The sequence below is a fragment of the Salmo trutta genome, chromosome 23 (assembly GCF_901001165.1).
Source record: "Salmo trutta chromosome 23, fSalTru1.1, whole genome shotgun sequence".
Lineage (NCBI taxonomy): Eukaryota > Metazoa > Chordata > Actinopteri > Salmoniformes > Salmonidae > Salmo > Salmo trutta.
In genome coordinates this window covers 41,632,848-41,655,195 of record NC_042979.1, presented here as the reverse complement: position 1 = coordinate 41,655,195, position 22,348 = coordinate 41,632,848, and the positions used below count along the sequence as shown (strand labels likewise).

Sequence of the window (22,348 nt, the reverse complement as noted above, 5' to 3'; positions counted from 1 at the left end):
AATCTTAGAGTATTGCTTAACCAGAGATGACTAAATACATAAATTACTTCTCATCTGACCATCTGGCTTTAGAAGAAAATGTGTTCCATTATATAGAACGCAATATATAGAGAGGATAGATATAGAGAGGATAGATAGAGGCTAGATAGAGAGAGAGGCTAGATAGATAGAGAGGCTAGATAGAGAGAGAGGATAGATATAGAGAGAGGATAGATATAGAGAGAGGATAGATATAGAGAGAGGATAGATATAGAGAGAGGATAGATATAGAGAGAGGATAGATATAGAGAGAGGATAGATAGAGAGGATAGATATAGAGAGCATTCATTCAATAATGGGATGTATCACATGTCCCGAGACTAAATCTAACAGTTACCCAATTATCTGAAAATAATATCCAAATCAACTTTGACTTCATTCATGCTTCTAGTATCAACATATTGATACAAGTTAATCAGATTACACATTCAACATTCTCCCTAGCTGATTGCCTTGGTAACCAATATATTATTATGATAGCTAATGGTCCAAGAAATGCATTAAATAAAAATAAAAAATTCAATTCAAATGTTATTTTACCATTTAAAATCGACCAAACGATGAGTGGGAAAATCTTGAAAACCTGTATAATAATATTTGGGTGTTGTGTTAGCTAGATAAACACTAAATACTTTGTTGTATGCACCTCTGTTAGTAGGTTAGGACTGTAAATGAGGTGAAAACTACATGCCCATGAACACATAAGCAATGCCACAGCTGCAGTAGTTTGCCACTGTATGGAGCTTCAGGAGCTTACAGTGACCAGTTCATACAGGTCATTATAGTAAATGCATACTATAGTGCTGGTGGATATTTTTGTTTTCAGAGTGGAGTAGAAATGTCAACAGAAAGTCGTGAATATATGGGCCAGAGGCATGCAGTTCCCATAAGCACACCAAACGGAAATGAAAAGGCACCATTGATATTTTTCTCCATTGAAATACTGCGAACCATTGCTACATACTAGTTTATTCCACTTTCTTCCATGACATGAACATGTACACATTTATTTATTTATAAAAGACTTTATTCACTACTTCGCTAAAATACGTTTTTTATTTATTTATATATATTTTTTTATTATTTTCCCCGCAAATACTTTAATTTATAGAAAATAAAGGTTTAATAGTGACATTTCTTTGAATCCGACAAGTATTTTTCTAAGCTATCTTTTTCATTTTATACAGCAATTGGATCTTGGTTGGAGATGACGCTGGATAACCTGGCTTGCAGGTTGTCCTGTGGGGAGAGTCGGAGTGCTAGGTTAGTCCTGCTGCCATCTGCGAGAGGTTCCACACCTATAGCCATGGGGTTCTGTAAGCTCAGGAAGGGTGTGTCCTCTCCCACGCGCTCCTCCTCCATCTCGCTCTCTGTACTGCTACCTAGGTCGATGGACTCCATGTTGTGGCCCGCTGCATGGCCATTGGGCTTTGTTCTATTGGCCCGGCGGCCGTTGCTGTTCTTGGCAAGTTTCTTAGGAAGGCTCTGCGGGGGAATGGGCGTTACTGTGGCGGCGGAGCCGACCACCTCATACTCCTGCGTGGTCTCATAGTCGTCGTCCTCAACGATCCTCAGCGGGCTGGGCGGGGGGCTGTGGGCCTCATGGCCGTGGTTGTAGTGGGCAGACTTCCTCTTAGACTGGCTGATGTGGTGGTCGGGGCGCGGCTGGGTGGTGAACAGCAGGGGGCGCTCTTCCTCGCCAGAGGGGCTGACGGCCACAGAGGGGACCGAGGTGGCCAGGCTGGACAAGGGGGCCGACATCTCAGAGGGAGGGGAGCCCGGGGTCACGGGAGAGAGCAGCTCCACAGGAGACAGGCGGGTTGGGGTGGTCATCGCTGACACATACCTGACAGGCAGAACCAAGAGAGAATCCTCAATCAATTAGGAACAGAAAACAAGTGTATTCACTAATACACCACCAACAGAATCAGTAATAAGAACCCATTTTGTTAAAGTGGCTTTAGGTCCACTACATTCACGGTACAGTCTGAGCTATAGCTCATCACATGTATGGCTTTAGCTAAATTGAAATAAATACATAATGGATTTTGTGCCCTATAGGTACATACAGTCAAATTGTCAAGGGCACATCCGATGAGCGTAGGCTCCTTTAGCGTGAAATTCACCGGTCTCAAATAGTATTTTATTTCTACACGGTCTGGTTCAGGATACACATTCATTCATAATCCATTTCAGAAATCCGCTGTAGGACTGTATAGGCCTTTCTCCTGGTATGTGTGTGGAGGACAGAGACACTGAACTGAAGAGCACTGGACAGTCATTAGGGTTGTCTCTGTCTGCCCTGGCCAGTCATTAGGGTTAGAATTAGGGTTGTCTCCGTCTGCCCTGGACAGTCATTAGGGTCGTCTGCCCTGGACAGTCATTAGGGTTATCTCCGTCTGCCCTGGACAGTCATTAGGGTTAGAATTAGGGTCGTCTCCGTCTGCCCTGGACAGTCATTAGGGTCGTCTGCCCTGGCATGTCAGAGTGATGTGCACAGATGGGTTCTCTCAGACTCAGTCGACCTGTGACCTCAGAGACAGGTGTGCTACCTGCTGTGCTGTCTGCAGCTCGACTGACAACACAGGTACACCTGCGCTCATCAACAACACATTGATTTACTAACGGGGACTTATGAAGTCGTCATTGTCCACTAGCTTTGATCTAGGAGGGCCTGTGAAGTCTAAATATAGGACAGCTCATAGGAGACCTCTGCTAATAAAAACACTGTCATTCAGAACACCAAGATAACATGGTAATACCACAAATCTTGGATTCAATCTTGGTTTACTGTATATTCATAAATAAATGCCATAATTTATAAAATGCATGTTATTCTCTAAAAATGACCACCAAGTATAATCCTTAAAATATAACTGATCCATTGAATAATATCTCTGTACAACTCAGATCAGTAGAAGTAGGGGACACCATCATTAATTACAAACCCTCCATTAGGTGTATGGGCTGAAGGGCGGTTGTAGTGCATAGCGTAGCGTAGCAACGAGCTCCAGATGTCTTTCTCCTACCTCTCACTGTACGGAGAGTCCCTGTAGGAGTCTGGCGTGTCTCCAGAGTTCTTTAGGTAGGCACTCAGGTCTCTGGCGCCACCTGTGCCGTTCAGACGACCCCGGTGGCTGGGCGTGGCGTGCCGGCTGTTCTCTCCCGATGACTTCACCAAGACAGAGCGGCTGTCGGAGAGGGCACTCTCGCTGTGGCCGTTACTCCAGCTGAAGAGAGAGGGAGCGAGACAGAGGAGAATGGAGAGGGGAGACAGAAGAGAGTGAGAGAATAGATGAGAGGAGAATGGAGAGGGGAGACAGAAGAGAATGAATTGCTTCTCTTAAATGAGGTCAAAACAATGGCCGCTTCCGACAATGACTTAAGCTGTAAACACTGTAAATCATGTCTATTGCAGACCTGGGTTCAAATACTATTTGAAATAATTTAAAATACTTCAGCTGGGCTTGTTTGAGCTTGCCTGGCTTAATGGACCAATGCTTACCCCACCCATCTGGCACTTCAGGCAGGCTAGAGCAAAGCACAAAGTATTTGAATGATTTAAAATAGTATGTGAACCCAGGTCTGCTCTATTCTAACGTATAGTTAGAGACACTGGCCTATAAAACTCACTTCTTCATAATGGATCTAGAATCCACAAGACACTTTGACCTGCACATTGCTCTACAAGTTCTCTGGAAACCTCATCAATTCTCCCTGAGCCTTGGTTGTCCCATACTAGCTAATGATGCACCACCATACATTGTCCCCTGAGGTTTTGCTTGTGCAATCTGAGATCACAGAACTGCAGGCCCTGGATTCATAAAGTGTCTCAGAGTTCTGATCTAGGATCAGTTATTTATTTTAAATCATCATGAATAAGGGGTAGGAGATGTGGGACCTGATCCTAGATCAGCACTCCTACTCTGAAATGCTTTGTGAATACGGGCCATGGTCTTTGTTGAATCCAGTGAATATCACTGAGTGAGCGAGGTGATTTGCAGGCAATCGTGCAACAGGATGGGTAATCATCGTGTCAACCGCCGACTGATACCAACGTGAATGAATTGCTTTTCAAAACCCCCCGACGAACAGAGGGAAAGAGGAAAAGCGGAAGTGGCTGGGGGGGAAACGAGACAGACTCCGACTAAGATAGCTCAGAGGGCCCAGCGGTAATATGACACATTGAAGGAGATAAATAGGACTTTATCTAAGACACATTATTACAGTATCTTCTTAGAGCCAGTGCTATAGCTCATCACTTTGTAAAAGTGGATGACTTTTACAGATGGAAGGAGAGGAGGCAAGAAATCTGTCGTGTAGCTTCGTATAGGGTTACCTTTGACTGGAGGTGTGGGTGACAGTTGTGGACTGATGTGCTGATGATGTGTACAGGCTCGTTGAGAAGGATGTTTCCGTTTCCTTCTCGATTACATGCTGCGCAGGCAATGCATTTTTAGACACAAATTGCTATAAGGGAAAACAAAATCAAGCGTCAATAATATGAAATCACATCATGCATGCTTATATGAAATGTGCAGATACTGTAGCTAACATGCCAACAAATGTACCGTGCATTCGGAAAGTATTCAGACCCCTTGACTTTCTCAACGTTTTGTTGTTACAGCCTTGTTCTAAAATGGATTAAATAAATTGTTTTCCTCATCAATCTACACACAACACCCCATAATGACAAATCAAAAACAGGTTTTTCGAAATCTTTGCACATTTATAAATTTGTTTTTCTTCCATTGATCATCCTTGAGCGGTTTCTACAACTTGATTGGAGTCCACCTGTGGTTTGGAAAGGCACAGGCCTGTCTATATAAGGTCCCAAGCCATGAGGTTGAAGGAATTGGCAGTAGAGCTCTGAGACAGAATTGTGTCGAGGCACAGATCTGGGGAAGGGTACCCAAAAATGTCTGCAGCATTGAAGGTCCCCAAGTACACAGTGGCCTCCATCATTCTTAAATGGAAGAGGTTAGGAACCACCAAGACTCTTCCTAGAGGACCTTCTCCCCTTCCTAGGGGAGAAGGTCCTTGGTCAGGGAGGTGACCAAGAACGCGATCGTCACTCTGACCTAGCTCCATAGTTCCTCTGTGGAGATGGGAGAATCTTCCAGAAGGACAACTATATCTAGCACTCCACCAATCAGGCCTTCATGGTAGAGTGGCCAGATGGAAGCCACTCCTCAGTAAAAGGCACATGACAGCCTGCTTGGAGTTTGCCAAAAGGCACCTAAAGGACTCAGATCATGAGAAACAAGATTATCTGGTCTGATGAAAGCAAAATGTTAATATTTGGCCTGAATGCCAAGTGTCACGTCTGGAGGAAACCTGGCACCATCCCTACGGTGAAGCATGGTGGTGGCAGCATCATGCTGTGGTGATGTTTTTCAGCGGCAGGGACTGGGAGACTAGTCAGGATCGAGGGAAAGATGAACGGAGCAAAGTACAGAGATACTGGATGAAAACCTGCTCCAGAGCACTCAACACCTCAGACTGGGGCGAAAGTTCACCCTCCAACAGGACAACAACCTTAAACACACAGCCAAGACAAAGCAGGAGTTCTGAATGTTCTTGAGTCATCCAGCCAGAGCCCGGACTTGAACCGATCTAACATCTCTGGAGAGACCTGAAAATAGCTGGGTAGTGACGCTCCCCATCCAACCTGACAGAGCTTGACAGGATCTGCAGAAAAGAAATGGGAGAAACTCCCCAAATACAGGTGTGCCAAGCTTGTAGCGTCATACCCAAGAAGACTCAAGGCTGTAATCACTGCCAAAGGTGCTTCAACAAAGTACTGAGTAAAGGGTCTGAATACTTATGTAAATGTGATATTTCCGTTTTTTTAATTTGATACATTTGCAAAAAAAATATATGCTTTGTCATTATGGGGTATTGTGTGTAGATTGGTGAGGAAAAACAAACAATTTAATACATTTTAGAATAAAATGTGGAAAAAGTAAAGGGGTCTGAAAACTTTGAGAATCCACTGTATGTATTGGAAACTAAGAGTGAGAGTTACTCTAGCGTAGTGCTCATTGTTACAAGTAATAGCTATGTGAGTGACTTACATTGACAAGCTGGACGTTTTCAAGGGGAGGGTTAGAAATCTGAGGGCCATTAGCCATAATGGTGTTTCTCTCATTTCGTAGGCTCTGCCTCAGACGATCATGAAGCTTTTTCCTCTGCTTTCTGTGCACGGAAAGACAAAACTGCATCGTGAGACTGACCAATCATATAGCCAATAACAAAAACAGACGGACGACAGATTTTGTCTAAGGTTGCCAGTTTGTGATTGACAATAAAATTATTCAAATGCTCAAATCTCTAGGCTATTATCTCATGGAAGCTTCAAAATACGTAATAAGGACATGGATACGTAATAGTAAATACTGATTGAGTTTAGCGTAAAAATGTTACGTGAATTACTTTGTTTTGCAGTAGGCAACCACACACATGATTCCAACCACTAGGAGTGCAATGCAGATTCCTGTTATTGTTAATACACGTTTCTGATACAGCTCCTCTGCTTCTGAAAAAGAGGACAATGCATTCTTAAAACTCCACAACATGCAGACCTATAGTGTCACATACAAACCAAACCCAATGGAGACGAACAAACGTGTTTTAGGTTATATATTAAAGGTTATACATTCACAGAAACAAACAAACCCGGGGAGCGTTCAGCAGTACGCAACGTTTAGGAACGTTCAGATAGAAATACGTTTTGTAGAACCAACAACAATGCCTCTTTGACATGTAGAATAAAGAATCACGTTGGCTCTAATCATGGCATTTCTATCTGCAACGTCCACCAACGTTTGGGTTCTGAACATGCCCCCAGATTTAACATTGTATTAGTGGGCGTTGGTTGAAAACCGAGACGGATGAAATGTAATGCATTGATCGGAGGAGGCAGTTCTGCTGAGTCAGAGTCCAGTCGGAATGCCAGGAAGTGTTAGTTCAAGGTCGGGCTCAGTAATCATGACCAGGCATACCACAGAATATGCATTCTCTGCAATGTATTCTAACCAGCCCACGTGTTACTAATACAACAGATGCATATATATAAAAGACAGTCATTCATCAAAACAGTTAAAATCACTCCGATGTAAAATGTTAATATTCTAATATTGCAAACAGTGCAGCATTGTTTGTTCACAGGACCCAACGCTTGGAATTACGGAATATTTGCATTTCAATCTTTTCACAGGTATGAGGTTACAGGTTTACCAGATTAGGGGATCAAGTGAAATTTACACTGAACAAAAATATAAATGCAACATGTAAAGTGCTGGTCCCATGTTTCATGAGCTGAAATAAAAGATCCCAGAAATGTTCCAAATGCATTAAAAGCTTATTTCTCAAAAAATGTTGTGCACAAATGTATTTACATCCCTGTTAGTGAGCATTTCTGCTTTGACAAGAGAATCCATCCACCTGACAAGTGTGACATATCAAGAAGCTGATTTAAAGCAGAATCATGGGGCCTCGAGTGGCGCAGTGGTCTAAGGCATTGCATCATAGTGGTTGAGGCGTCACTACAGACCCGGGTTCGATCCCAGGCAGTGACTGGGAGACCCATAGGGCGATGCACAATTGTCCCAGTGTCGCCCGGGTTAGGGGAGGGTTTGGCCAGGGGGGCTTTACTTGGCTCATTGTGCTCTAGCGACTCCTTGTGGCGGACCGGGAGCCTGCAGGCTGACTTCGGTCGTCAGTTCAAACAGTGCTTTCTCCGACACATTGGTGAGGCTGGCTTCCAGGTTAAGCGGCGGTTGTTAAGGCGCACAGTTTGGCGGGTCATGTTTCGGAGGCGGCGTGACTCGACCTTTCCTTCTCCCGAGCCCATTGGGGAGTTGCAGCGATGAGGCATTGTGAGACAAAACTACATATTTTAGTGGCTGTGTAATTGAAAAAGGGGGTAAAATACAACAACAAAAATTATCATTACACAACCACAGATACACTTGGCATGCTGACTGCAGGAATGTCCACCAAAGCTGTTGCCAGAGAATTGAATGTTCATTTCTCCGTCGTTTTAGAAAGTTTGGCAGTACGTCCAACTGGCCTCACAATCACAGACCACGTGTATGGTGTCGTGTGGGCGAGCAGTTTGCTGATGACAACATTGTGAACAGAGTGCCCCATGGTGGCGGTGGGGTTATGGTATGGGCAGGCATAAGCTACGGACAACTAACACAATTGCATTTTATCGATGGCAATATGAATGCACAAAAATACCGTAACGAGATCCTGAGGCCCATTGTGAGGCCCATTTCTTGTATGTATCTGTGATCAACAGATGCATATCTGTATTCCCAGTCATGTGAAAGCCATAGATTAGGGCCTAATGCATTTATTTAAATTGATGATTTCTGCCATATGAACTGTAACTCAATAAAATAGATGAAATTGTTGCATGTTGCGTTTATATTTTTGTTCAGTGTATAATTATACGAACTGTTCTGTTATCGCACCTAGTTCATACTTTGCTCCTATTTTTTTTTTTTTAAATGGTTGGTTCGCTGAGGTATTAGGTGTCCTGTGAACAAATTATTCTACAAACAATCAGTCTTTTAAATGAAAAACAATCATTTGTCAATTGTTCAGAGTTAGCAACAACATCATTTAAAAAAGACACAGCAAAAACTGCAATCACTGATGAGACAAGGGTAGGAACCATGAGATGACAGGAGAACAAAAAGGGACACAGTTGGGGTGATGGACACATACATACATCCACATGGTACAGTAGGAAATAGGAAGACCGGCAGGAAAGAGATGAAATGAAAGGGGTAGCAAGGGAGGATGCCGTCAGTGTATTTGGCATGACATGCTAAACACTGGGTGGAACAGAGGAGGGTTCAGGGTAACGGCAAAAGCAAGAGTTGAAGGGAATCTGATCATACAGTATAACCACACTGCAGCCTCTCTGGCCACCTAGCTTATATAAATGTGTGTCTTACACAGTCACAAGAGATAGTGTACTGTAGTTCAGATGCTTGTATAAGTCTAATGTGAGTTTATGGTGGTCATTGTAGGACTTAATTTGTGTGATGGTCATTTTAGGACCTACTCTTAGTTTGTATGTGTGCGGGTTAATTCGACTATACGCCATCACGTTGAGGTTTCCCAAAAAGTATATTTGAAGGTGTCATTAGCATATTTGAGCTACATATTGCAATGTGTATGTGTGTTTATCATTGTATAACAAATATGGTATGTTATGCCTGTATGATCCCTTCATTGGCACAAGGAAACTGGCTGGAGTTTGGGGGGGTGGGGGGCAGGCTCAAGCTTCTAATCCTACATTTGCAAACTAAAGAGGAAGGAACGATCCATACCCATAAATTCAATCCCAAGATGTTCTGCCAATGCAGAAAGGTGACAAAAAGAAAAAGAGAAGAGGTATTTTTCAGACGAGGTGTTATTCAGAACTATATTGCTCATCAAATGGCTAATCAGTGTTTCTACAGAGAATGGAATGTGGAGATCAAAGTGGTGCATAATACCCAACTCTTTCATCACGTAGAATCATTCTAGAATCAATCTTAGAGGAAACCTACAGTATGATCAGAATTGATGTAAATGGTATGTTATGTAGAAGTGTCCAGACACTTTTTCGGGGGCGATTTCCACTTGGTAATTTTTCACTTTCAACTTTGTTAAATGTTTTAATCGCTGCCTTGACACTCCAGAACGAGCCTGAGGAAGTCAATGGCTGGTGGGGTAAGTTTGTCAAAACCAAGTGAAAATCGCCCCGAAAAAAAAGTGTCTGGACACTTCTATAACATACCATTTACATAAAAAAATAGATAAAAAAAAAAAAAAAGTGAACTTTTCCTTTAAGGAGAAAATGCTTAAGTGTACTGTACTTCTATTTAAAGTATCTTATGTGATTATCCATTTTATTAGATACTTACAAATGGTAAGATGATTTTACCACAACTACGAAAAGTGATCAAAAACCTAAACCCATTGAATACCGAGTTCATCAAAAATGCATTCAAATGTATCCATCTGCTAATCGTTAAGGTGAGAAGTACTTTCTCAGTCCAGTGGCATGCGCATGCAAACATCACTTTGCTTGCATTATCAATGGTAATGTCACTACACGTCAATTAGGCAGGTTAAGGGGCACTAGTTAGGGCACTTGTCGTTCCCTGGTAAACACTACCTCATGCTGTGTGAGGACCATGCACTGTTTCCATTCCCTACAAAAGTCAATATTAGTCATACCAAATTCTCATTTGTCATTACTCGGATCAACAGCCATGCCTGTTAAATATGTTTCCAGGAATAAACAAATAAGAAAAATAGAACATTTTAAATGTAATACTGCATAACATATCCTAGTGACCAACATCAAATACAAGACTTTGGTATAGAAAAAGAGCAGAGCTTTCAACTGTTTAACTGGACAATGGCTCAACAGGAGTAAAAGCCATGGTAAAAATGTTTGTGCCTTTAGATAGCTTTATCCATTGACTTGAACATCCTTGATGTAAAGGACGAGGATCTATTCTTCATTGTTAGGGTTTACAAACTTACTGTGATGTTTACAAACTTACTGTGATGTTTACAAACTTACTGTGATCTGATTCTTTCTTTGACAATAGGCTACAATTATCTTAACATGCTGTTATTTAGTTAATAGCTGTGTTATCGAAGGAGGTACAATTTCATTATAACACTTAGTATCGGAACATAATGCATATTTATTCTTGAGGTAATTCTGACATATTCAAATGTCTTGTTTGTCTTTAAAAAAACAATGCAGAACATAAACAACGTGATGACTGGTCTGCACGTGAGCAGCGTCCTTTATCATGTTAGCCCTATTTATTGCGTTTGACTTGTGAACCCCCGGCTTAGAAGCTCCAAGGCACCTTTCATATGACTGGCCCAGTAACACTGCTCTGAAAAATGTATTGAAATTCTGCCAATACTTTACCTTATCCTGGGTTATAAAAGGGATTAGATTTAGTTGCATTATGCTCATGTGACAAAATATTGTCATATTAGGCAAAATATTGTCATAATAATCAGGCAGTAGGTTACAAGTATGTTCCATGGTAACCTACGCATGTCCTTTATTTAAACATTGTGTGGGACAACAATAACAACCACTATGTTTTCAATTCAATGACTCATCTCGTTGTTTACCAATATCAAAGTCCTGCTTTTTTTTTTTACCTCTATTTAACTAGGTAAGTCAGTTAAGAACAAATTCCTATTTTCAATGACGGCCTAGGAACAGTGGGTTAACTGCCTTGTTCAGGGGCAGAACGACAGATTTGTACATTGTCAGCTGTACCTTGCAACCTTTCAGTTACTAGTCCAACGCTCTAACCACTAGGCTACGCTCCCGCTTTCACTATAGTATGACCGCTGACCGAGTTGCATAGGGTCTGTAACTTTCACTATATGGTCATAGGTAACCGTCACCCCTCAGGACAGTAGAGTACAATCAATACCAACAACACCCTCAACTACTCTCGCTGGGTCAATCAAGGACAAGTCAAATACGAGGCAAAAGACTCTTCCCTAAAGACTACTCTAAACAGACTAAGTGGGCGCCACAATTGCCTCCATTTTGAGTAGCATGCCAGTGTCCCACAGCAGACCTTGCCAGGAGGCGAAGGGTAAATAGAGGTCTCAGCTCGTATGAGCTGCTGACGAGTCATTCTTCACATCGGTCCTCTCCAACCTCGGCTGTGTTCACACAGCGAACGTAAAAAAAAAAGAAGACTGTTTTGGCAACAGCCATACAAAAGTATTTGGTACAAAAGTACAAAAGTAATGTTAAATATTTTATTAAAGCCCCCGCCCGCCCATTTGGAGAATACTTCCTGATCGTCAAGGATAGAGCTTCCTTTCTCGTGTTATACAACACCACCAGCATCCCTCCTCCTCCTCTGCAGCAGTAAGGGTCTCCTGTTGCATAGCTGGCAGCGTGCCACCACTGTAGTTCCAGACAGGGCGTTTGTCCCTGGCTAGATAAAAGCCACCGACTGGGAGGAGAAGGAGTGGGCTGCGACGATGAAACGAACAGATAGCAACAGCAGCATTCCATTAATTAGTTCCTCCAATACACTAGCTGACATCTCAGGGAGACCCAAAATATAACTCTCTGTTCCTCCCCGCTCCGAGTTACATTTACATCTCAATGGGAAGATTTATTTCCTTCCGCCTCGGAGATGAAAGCATGGTTGTTTGCTGTTTTGCCAGGTAACCTCTGGTAATTGAGGCTACTGGGCTGTAAGGTGAGTGGGATAGTCAGAGTGATAAAGTGCACTGGGGCCCAGTGCCTGGGCAGCTGCCATTCATCTCCCTCTTGACCTCTCCATGACATCAAAGAGGTCTCTTTAACAGGGTATGTTCAGTTCTTTACAGTGCCTCCATAATCCACAATGACCCCCACCATAAGTGTTATTGCTCTTCAGGGAAGAAAATATATTGCCTTGTTATTAAAGATCAACTCAAACCTGATATCTTACTGAGATTGTTCCCGGTCATAGGCAATGAGTATCAACACAGAGCTTTTTTAATATTGCAAACTACACTACTGTCCCCTGCCTCATATTTGAAGGTCCCGGTTTGGAAAGCTGAATATACCGTTTGAGTTTCACTTTCCTTCTTCTATAATTTTGAGTGACATAACAAACACAAAATCAGTTAACTAGAACGCTTCAAACGGTTTCAAATGACATCCAAGTCAACAAAACAAGGCAAAATCCTCTTATCATGCAGGTATGGGATACATACAACATAATAAAAAACACAAAAACCTAAAAGTCTGTCTAAAGAACCTGAGAGGAAAACGAAGCAACAGGAAGTAGCGCTGATTGAGCATGCTCCAATCAAAAGCACAGACAGGAAGAGGAAATAGACGTACTGTAGAAACTGGCCATTACGTAGTTTTGGCAGCGATCACCAGTAAATTCATTTGGACACCTGAGAGGGAAACAGAAGAGTGACAGACAGAAGAGAGAAGAGAAGATGAGTTTACACCAGATCTACGGAAGACCCACGCGCATCGCTGGTGTTGTCAGGACGACCCATATGTCTCGCAAACATCGCCATCAGTCATGTTTGCGAAAAACATACGTACTTGAGAGAAAAGTCCCAATCAATGTCTTATTCAACAGGCCTCAAATTTCAGCAAATGTTTAGCTCGTGCATTCTGATTCCAGGGAGATTGAATGAATTACAATTAGCTGTGGACACAATGCCCGAATATTTGTCCCATTATCAACCTCTTTCCATCAATTTAGAAAGGCATCAGCACAGAAGCGGATGAGAATTTGAGTCAGGATCAAAGTGTGTGTGTGTCTATTAGTAATCTGTAGGCCTCTCCACTCCACACACACACCTGTCCTAAACGAATCATTGGGACGGATGGATTGGCCGTCTGGAGAGACAGTGATTGGAACTTTGGAACAGGGATGAAACACCAGAGATGACACGTGTGGCTGGGTTCACTTGAATGCACATACGTTTTGGGTTTCTGACTCTCACAGGCACAGTGGCTTGACATCGATTCCCAGTGTATCCCGTTAAGCACCTGGGGGAGCAGAGAGGGAGTGAGACGCACAACACAGCACTGACACAGTACACAGATGTAACACAGGCAAAAACAAATGCATGGAATCCAGGTGATGTCAACAGTTCCAATCCAGCACTTCCATTGACTTACCTGTTCATATTTTGTCTACTTTTGCCTATACATTTAAAATGTTGTTCATTTAGCAGACACTCGTATCCAGAGCCACTTACAGGAACAATTCAGGTTAAGTGCCTTGCTCAAGGGCACAGACAGATTTTTCACCTTTTCGGCTCGGGGATTGGAACCAGCGAACTGTCAGTTACTGGCCCAACGCTCTTAACCGCTAGGCTACCTGTCGCTCCCCCAATATAGAGTACATCTGTGTAAAACACAGTAGCTATAGTGCTTCAGATGTACCCTTTGTAATTACCTCGATAGTGTTAGGTTGGATGACTAAGACACCAGTAAACCACTTCAGACAGCGGCATCAATAAGACATGGGTGGCACCACCCTGTGCCTGATGTAACGTCTACCAAGTGGCGGCACATGAACAAATGAATCCTTTCAATACAATCTAAATCACTAGAGACTTTGCTAATAAAAACATTGCAACATCCTGTCCAATGCTGAGTTTTTAGAAGGAAAAAAAACAGCCTTTTTCTAAACTTCTTCATTTGTAAGTTCAGTTTGTGTACTGAAGCATGCATTAAAGTGTGGTTTTGGGGGCGAACACTGGTCGATTCTGAACGGAGACTTTTCAGCTGGCCATCTGGTGACTGATGACAGAGCAGGAGGCTGAGTAAAGCCCTGCTAAAGAAGAGATTGTGGCATGAGAGAGAGAGAGAGAGAGAGAGAGAGAGAGAGACACTAACAAGCCAGTCCAGCTGTGCCTCAGCTCTTACATGGTCTCAGCAGCTGGCTGCTGGGCAAGCCCTTTCTCTCAAACACAGAATGAAAAAGGGGGATAGAGAGGAGAGAGGGATGAGAAATAGAAGGGAACTGATAGTTGTAGCTGGTATGTATGCTGGTTTAACCATAACAGAGGTCAGTGACTGTTTTTAGGTACAGTACTGTAAACTCTCTGAATATTGAGTGGCATGTATCCCAAATGCACTTGAATGGGAGTCCTGAATGAGTGGCAAGATAAATCAGTCTCCCCAGCGGAAATCTACACCGAACAAAAATATAAACGCAACATGTAAAGTGTTGGGCCCATGTTTCATGAGCTGAAATAAAATATCCCAGAAATGTTCCAACATGCACAAAATGCTTATTTCTCTCAAAATGTTGTGCACAAGTGTTTACATCCCCGTTGGTGAGCATTTCTCAAGATAATCCATCCACCTGACAGGTGTGGCATATCAAGAAGCTGATTAAACTACATGATTGCATAGGTGCACCTTGTGCTGGGAACAATATCAAGCCACTCTAAAATGTGCAGTTTGTCACACAACACAATGCCACAGATGTCTCCAGTTTTGAGGGAGCGTGCCATTGGCATGCTGACTGCAGGAATGTCCACCAGAGCTGTTGCCAGAGAATGAAACATTAATTTCTCTACCATAAACTGCCTCAAATGTAATTTTAGAGAATTGGGCAGTACGTCCAACAGGCCTCATAACCACAGACCACGTATAACCACACCTTCCCAGGACCTCAACTTCTGGTTTCTTCCTGCGGGACTGTCTGAGTGCAGCCACCTGGACAGCTGATGAACCTGAGTATTTCTCTCTGTAATAAAGCCCTTTTGTGGGGAAAAACTAATTCTGATTGGCTCCCCAGTGGGTGGGCCTATGCCCTCCCAGGCCGTGCCCCTGCCCAGTCAGATGAAATCCATATATTAGGGCCTAATGAATTTATTTAAATTGACTGATTTTATTATATGAACTGTAACTCAGTAAAATCGTTGAAATTGTTGCATGTTGCCTTTATATTTTTGCTCAATGTAGTTCAATAATTTTAAGGGAGATTTTGACAAGGCCAGCCCATGACAACAGCATCATGAGGACGTTATTAGAATTGAACGGCATTTAAAAAAAGACCATGGTCAAAGGCACATTCATATTGGCTATATCTATTTAATTTGCTATAAATAATGGAGGAGGGGATTAGGATGTAGAGCGCTGCTTCCACGATGTTCTGACCCTCCCACGCTGTGTGCCTGCTAGAGAATCCCTGCTCCGACTGTTCAGGCTTCAGCAAAATCGGGCTCCCCGGTGACCCCTGGCAGACAGGTTATTTCCTCAGATAGAGTTATTTCTAAGGATCCATAACATCCAAAATGGGGAGGAAGACAGACATGTTTTTTTCTCCCCTCCCTCCAGTGACAGCGATCTGCATGGCTTACTTAAAGGATACAAAAGCCGTTGGAGACAGAAGCATATTTGTGCTTAGTCACTGAACTATTTAAGAGGAAACTCAATCTGGTGTTGGATGGTAAGAGTCTTATGTATTGGATGGCCCAGAGCCAAAGTGTATCCTTGGCAATGTCAAGCCTTGTGTCAGGCACTTAGAGAGAGGAGCTGCAGTAATATTTCCCTCCTCGTGCATTTGCTGCTGTAAGGGAAGTGATAAAACCGTGAGGTGTAATGAGTAGGGCCGCAGTTGAAAGACACTATGCAGCATCACCATCTCAGCATGTCTTTTGAAAACTACTGGATGTTCTAACCACAAATGTAAAAGACGTAAAATACAAATAGTGAGATGCTGTTGATAAAAATGATCATATTGACTGGATAATTATGCAGAGTGGACCTCTGAATGCTTGTTACAGGGCTACCCACTTTGCTAGAAGTGATGTCAGACCAGTGTACTTGTATTTATTTAACCTTTATTTAACTAGGCAAGTCAGTTAAGAACAAATTCTTATTTACAATGCCGGCCAAACCCGGACGACGCTGGGCCAATTGTGCGCCGCCCTATGGGACTCTCAATCACAGCCGGATGTGATGCAGCCTACACTACTTCAATGCCTTCCAGTTCAATTTGTCCGGATAATACATTTTGTTTTTACCTCAGATTTCATATGAATGACGATGATGGAGAATGTGGACAGGACTGCAGAGAGGTGGTTCTCGGATGCATGCCGTTGCCTCTCATACCGAGTGTGTACAGTGCATGTCACAAGGCCAGTTTATGCTGCTCGGGATGATTCAAGGGCCTTGAGCTGAGCTCTGTTGAGACCACCAAGCTCTCAGACTGACAGTCTGAGGCTGAAGGCACAGGGGGGATAGTCTTCTAGCACTGAGAAAGCTCCCTCAGTCTCTTGTAGACTCTATTGCTCAGATCAGGGCTGAAATACACCCTTGAAAACAAGAGCGCTATGCTGGAGAATAAATCAATGTTAGGACACGGTTGAAGCTGACAGAAGCACAATGTCAGCACAGTAAGGCACTCGACGGAAAACGTTTCAAAACGTCTCGTAACAGAAAACTGAAATGAGCGTCTCTTATTGGACAAGTACAAGTAGTCCCTCACGGTTTCAGTCAGTTTTGCTCCGCTTGATGCCCAATGAACATGACCCAGGTCTACGCGCACTGGTTCCAATGAGGACAAGAAAATGGAGCAGAAGATGGAAAGATCTCATAAATAAATACAACATAGATTGTGGGTTCTGAACTGGAGCGTGGCGGTTGGGCGATGACAGGAGCCCATATTAATAATGTAGACATGCAGAGGAGGCTGTGGATAAGTCCCGGGAACTCCACCTGTTCTGTTCTCCCAGCTCTCCCCATCACTCAGCCCAGCTAGTGTCACGCAAAGCATGACATCCATCCAGCTATCCCTATAGCCGCCCAAAAAGACCCATCAAAGCGCAGAGCCCTTCAGTACACTCTGTTAATCTCTGCTCAGGTGTTTGTTTAATGATTGACCCCAAAACGTGCGCTGAGCGATTAACCAAACATGAAGAAAAAAAAAAACGAATTGACCGACGTCGGTTTAATTACTAGAATTCCATTTTGTCCATTATTTTGGGGAACTCAATGCACCGTTTCTCTAGAGAGAAATCAAATCATTCACGAGAGAAATTAAGTCAAGAACTATGTGGGACAAGGGCTCCCGAGTGGCGAAGCGGTCGCAGGACTTGAATCTGTGCCACAGCCTGCCGTGACCGGGAGACCCATGAGGCGGCGCAAATCGGCCCAGCATCGTCAGGGTTAATGGAGGGTTTGGCTGGCCGAGATTTCCTTGTCCCATAGTGACTCTTTGTGGCGGGCCGGGCGCCTGAAAGCTGACTTCGGTCACCAGCTGGACGGTGTTTCCTCCAACACATTGGTGCAGCTGGCTTCCGGGTTAAGTGAGCAGCTTGTCAAGAAGCAGTGCGGCTTGGCAGGGTCGTGTTTCGGAGGACGCATGGTTCTCGACCTTCGCCTCTCCTGAGTCCATATGGGAGTTGGGACAAGACTGTAACTACCAATTGGATATCACAAAATTGGGGAGAAAAAGGGGTAAAAAAAAAAATACGAGAATAACGTAAAAAAATTGAAAAACATACGGGGACAAAACACAATCACGATGGGCTGATTTTGTAGTTTTCATTAGGCAAATATTCAACCTAGTTTAGCGCAGAAACGTGGTAATTAAATACAATGACCATAATCCATTGCAAGTGTTCTTTCCACCTACGGACAGAGGCGCATATACACACAGACCATACTGTAGAAGACTGCATGAGAAAGGAATCGGCAACAACGACCAGACGGATAGATACAGTTGGTGAGGTAGCTACCTGACAGATAGTTGTAGTAGTTGGTAATCAGCAGTCTTGAAAGTATCTTATCTACTTTGAAGAACTAGTCAAATGATTTAAAAATCAGCCAGCTAGCTTCTACTAGCCTAGCTAAATAGGATGACTCGTTCAATGGGGAGCACAGAGAACGCTAGATGGTTGTCTGGCTAACTGGCTGGCTGGCTGGCACTGCCTGAGCAGAGATGACATGATGACTTTAAGGAATTAAAAAATAATAAAGTCGTCAAATAGAACCTAATAATATAGAGAATTTTATTTGTTTTATTTAAGTAAAGTAAGTCATGTGAATACATAATGGTTAATTAGTGAAAAGCAGTAATGGACATTCACTAGCATCATGGGACTCTTATTAATGGTTGCATTAATAATGCATTTCATGTGGAAAAAATGTAAATCGAAACTGAAAACCGTGATTATTTTTAAAAAATTATCTAACGAAACAAACTTAAAAAGCACTAAAAGCTCACCCACCTCCCCCAAAATTCAGCCGACACCTCGGCTTTACTGTAAAAAGACCTGGCAACTTTCCCTCCGATTTCCCGACGAAGACGAGGCAGTGTTTGATGTTGCCAGGCTCCGTTTTCCCCACAGAGCTGGTGGTAGAGCTCTAAAATGAAACTTCGTGCCGCAGGGGCCTAAATGGCACCAAACCTCTGGTGTCTATCATATCAGCCATTAATGGGTCTTGACAACATAGCATTCTCACTTCAAAAATGATAACAAATGTTATGACAGCATCTACCGTGAGCTACTTTTTGACATATAACAGTATAGTAGCGTTCTGAAGTTAGCACTTGGCAAACTTCTAGAATGATCCAACATGTGGGAGCACAGTTAAATATGAAGAAATAGCAGCAATAAGCCATCAGGAATTGTATCAAACATCAAGTCAAACATTGTCAGCATAGTATCTAGTGTGTGATGTGGATGCTGTGTTTGACGCATTGTGAGGAAGCACAGTCAGTCTGTTTAAATAGGAGGGAAAAACAGCTATACGCCATCAGGAATTCTATCAGCTAAAACTAAGTCAAACACAGACGGAATAGTATCCAGTGTGTGGTGTGGGTGGGAATGGTATGGTGTTTCATCATGCTCTACCTGCAGAGGAACTTGGTGCTGCCGGGGGTGACCTCCAGGGTGAAACACTCCCCTCCGTTTACGCAGTAGTTCTTCTCGCTGTCGCTGCAGGCCGTCACATGGCTAGAGGTCTTCACCGCAGGGGTGGTGCTGGTGACAGCTGCAGGAAAATACCAGGGGGTGATTAGCGGGAGAGAAATGGACTTAGGCATCCTAGTGGACCCCTGGGGGGGTGGATCAGCTGAACACTAGCTCTTAGCACAAAGCTACTATGTACCACGTTTTATACCTGTGCCCTTCGTTACAGCAGAATGGAAAATGACTGGGAAGATAATGATAAGAGACATAGTAAATCAAACATTGGAAGCACACGCAGACAGGATGTGCTCATTGACTACAGCTATCCTTGACAGTGAATATATCTTCAAAAAGCTCTAGCACACACACACACACACCTTTATAACAAAGTTGTACATATGAACGCAAATCTTTACAACAAAAAACACCTCTTTCGGTAGAGTGATCATTTCAGCAACTCAAATATTAATGTTCTATTCCTGAGCCCAATAGCAGGAGACAAGTCCCAAAGAAATGATGTAAGACATGAAAATCCATTAGCATAAACTTCCTATCAAGTTGAAAAATGCAACAATAAAACAACAGAGACACTAAAAGCATCGATATAACAAACATGAATAAGACATCTCTGAATAAATGTTATCAAGAAAAAAAGCCTACCTCAAGATTGCATTACTTTCTCTCTATCTAATTACTTTAACCCTAATTACTTTCACCTAGAATTTACAAATTCTACAAGCATTTCAGAATGGTAATCTTATCTTCAATAAACAAGCATTGGAGTTCGAGCCCCTGAGCTCACCTGAGATGTTTCTGAAAAGTCTGGAAATGTGGCGGCTCATTTCTCCTCTTCTGCCCATCAGAGCAGCTCTGCCCAGTGCTGCCCCAGTAGATCAATAGGTTGGAGTTGTAAGCACTGTGTGCTGGAGGTCTCTAATGCCTCTCCCCACTACCGGTCCTCACCAGGCTGCACTGCTTTAAAGCCCATAAGCATTTTAAAGATGTCAGAGCTCAATGACTGAGGGGTGGAATGAGTTGTCGCCTCTCGCCAAACAAATATGCAAAGCGTAATCCAGACACCTGCCAGAGCGAGGTTGTGTTTGTGACAAACAGGCATTCTTCCTGGCATGGACGCACGCTCTCGTCAGCCTGACGGTGAGCAGGGTAAAAAAAAACGTTTTTTTGTTTTGTTTTTTTTTTTAAATGGCCCCGTCTCAGAGCCTCTCCAGCACCACAAGGGCAGAAGGAATGTGTCTTCACATACTAATCGTCTGCTTAACGACCACTTTTTCATACTGGTTAATTCCAGCCTGACGAGGTGAGCATTGCTGCACATATTTCCTCCTTTTAAAAACCCTCCCCGCTATGATGTCTGTTACTCACGCGTTCCCCATCCAATGGTAAGCAGATCCTGACCCGGATGCCAATGTGAACCGTTTAGGGCCCGTTGGCTATTCCGGCGTAGTGCCGTTGCCTGTGTCTCCTTCCTGACAGACAATCGAGTTAACTCGTACATTATTATTTAGATGACGTCATGATTTCATAGGTCACAGACCCCATCAGGTAACATGTTACACCGAGAGACATTACAGTTCAATCTCTAGGGGCCATACTGCTGTCTCCCAGTAAACAAATACCACTGGTTGAATAATTGACAATGCAACATATTGCTTATCTTCCCCAGATCAAATGACTTGCTATGCCACCATGAAGTCTACTGCATGCAGCAATAGGAGCAGAACATCAATCAAGAGTCTGAAACCTCCTGTTCATTGTAAAAGAAAGGAATGCATGTTCCCCTCTGCATACAGATAGACTGTAGCTAATATATGACAAATCTCCTCACAGAGATGATGCAATTACATTAGGGATGAAATAAGCCACAACATTTATTTTTTTAAATAGGACAGTTAACAAATCAAGTAGGCAAGTCTACTAAAACAATGACAAGTGCATAAATGTTGATACAATTTGCCTTATTACCCTTCATTAATGCCAACCATTCCAACAATATGACCCTTTTTTAAACCCACCAACTTTCAGGGGCCAAACTGTGGGGCAGTTTCTATTTGAAGGTTTGAAACATTCTTAGCACTGCAACTACAAGACAGGCAACTTGGCCTACCTAAGATTCCTCAGTTAGATATGAGTCATTTCCCAGTCAGAGAGGGGAAAAATCGGATTCCCATTACTGACCTTTTCAGCTTTAATTTGGGACCTTTCAAAATGTCACCCAGCTATCGATACAAACTCCATTACTGCCAGTGATTTAATCAGCAAAAAAAGTCTGCATTGTTATCTAAAATGTATCAGAACATATTGAATACATTAGAACCGGCAACGGTAAATATTCAGTACAAATCAGTCACCAGTAACCATACTCCTTACTTGCAGAGGCTTAATCCAGTGTCAAGACAGGGAGAAACAGGGTATGAAATATTGTTCATATTGCAGCAGAGGCTTAATGAGAGAAGAGGGCGGTAGAGGCTATTTTTAACAAGGGGTATTTAGTTACAATGCTGGAGAGCTGAAGCTGCATGTTTTTTCCCCGTCGTGTCTGATGGAAGCAGGCAGTGGAGGATATCGATTCAGTTCCATTTCATTTTTATTTATTTTTGCTGGTGAATAAGAAACCCAAAACCGGGAAGCAGAGAGACATAATGCTGTAGAGCCAACGGCAGGCTAGTGGTGGATTTTTGCTGACCAAGCAGTCCACTGCGGCGGACATTGTCTGAGAGAGCAGTTTCCCCTAAGTGTGATCAAGGACAGACCATAATGCATTGCGCCAGTGGACCTCTGTCTCATCACCTCAGACACGACACCAGAGGTTAGAACTCGGTCACCTCAG

At 43.0% G+C, this 22,348-nt stretch overlaps 1 protein-coding gene across 9 annotated transcripts in view; it reads right to left on the bottom strand.

Moving 5' to 3' along the window:
• Positions 1–858: 858 nt before the first annotated feature.
• The window catches only part of nrg1 (neuregulin 1), a 72,417-nt gene continuing 50,927 nt past the window's right edge, over positions 859–22,348 (bottom strand). For 2 of the 9 annotated variants that reach the window (XM_029710357.1, XM_029710352.1), the window contains 8 exons: positions 19,444–19,582; positions 12,944–13,002; positions 9,390–9,413; positions 6,475–6,577; positions 6,117–6,237; positions 4,379–4,509; positions 3,069–3,269; positions 859–1,885 (listed from right to left, as the gene is read on the bottom strand). In XM_029710357.1, coding sequence (XP_029566217.1) covers positions 1,219–1,885; positions 3,069–3,269; positions 4,379–4,509; positions 6,117–6,237; positions 6,475–6,577; positions 9,390–9,413; positions 12,944–13,002; positions 19,444–19,582 — 1,445 coding nt within the window. In that variant the 3' untranslated portion in view covers positions 859–1,218. Of the gene's footprint in view, positions 1,886–3,068; positions 3,270–4,378; positions 4,510–6,116; positions 6,238–6,474; positions 6,578–9,389; positions 9,414–12,943; positions 13,003–13,544; positions 13,613–19,443; positions 19,583–22,348 lie in introns of those variants that run through there. The other 7 variants (XM_029710358.1, XM_029710354.1, XM_029710353.1 and 4 more) reach the window with 6 other exon arrangements.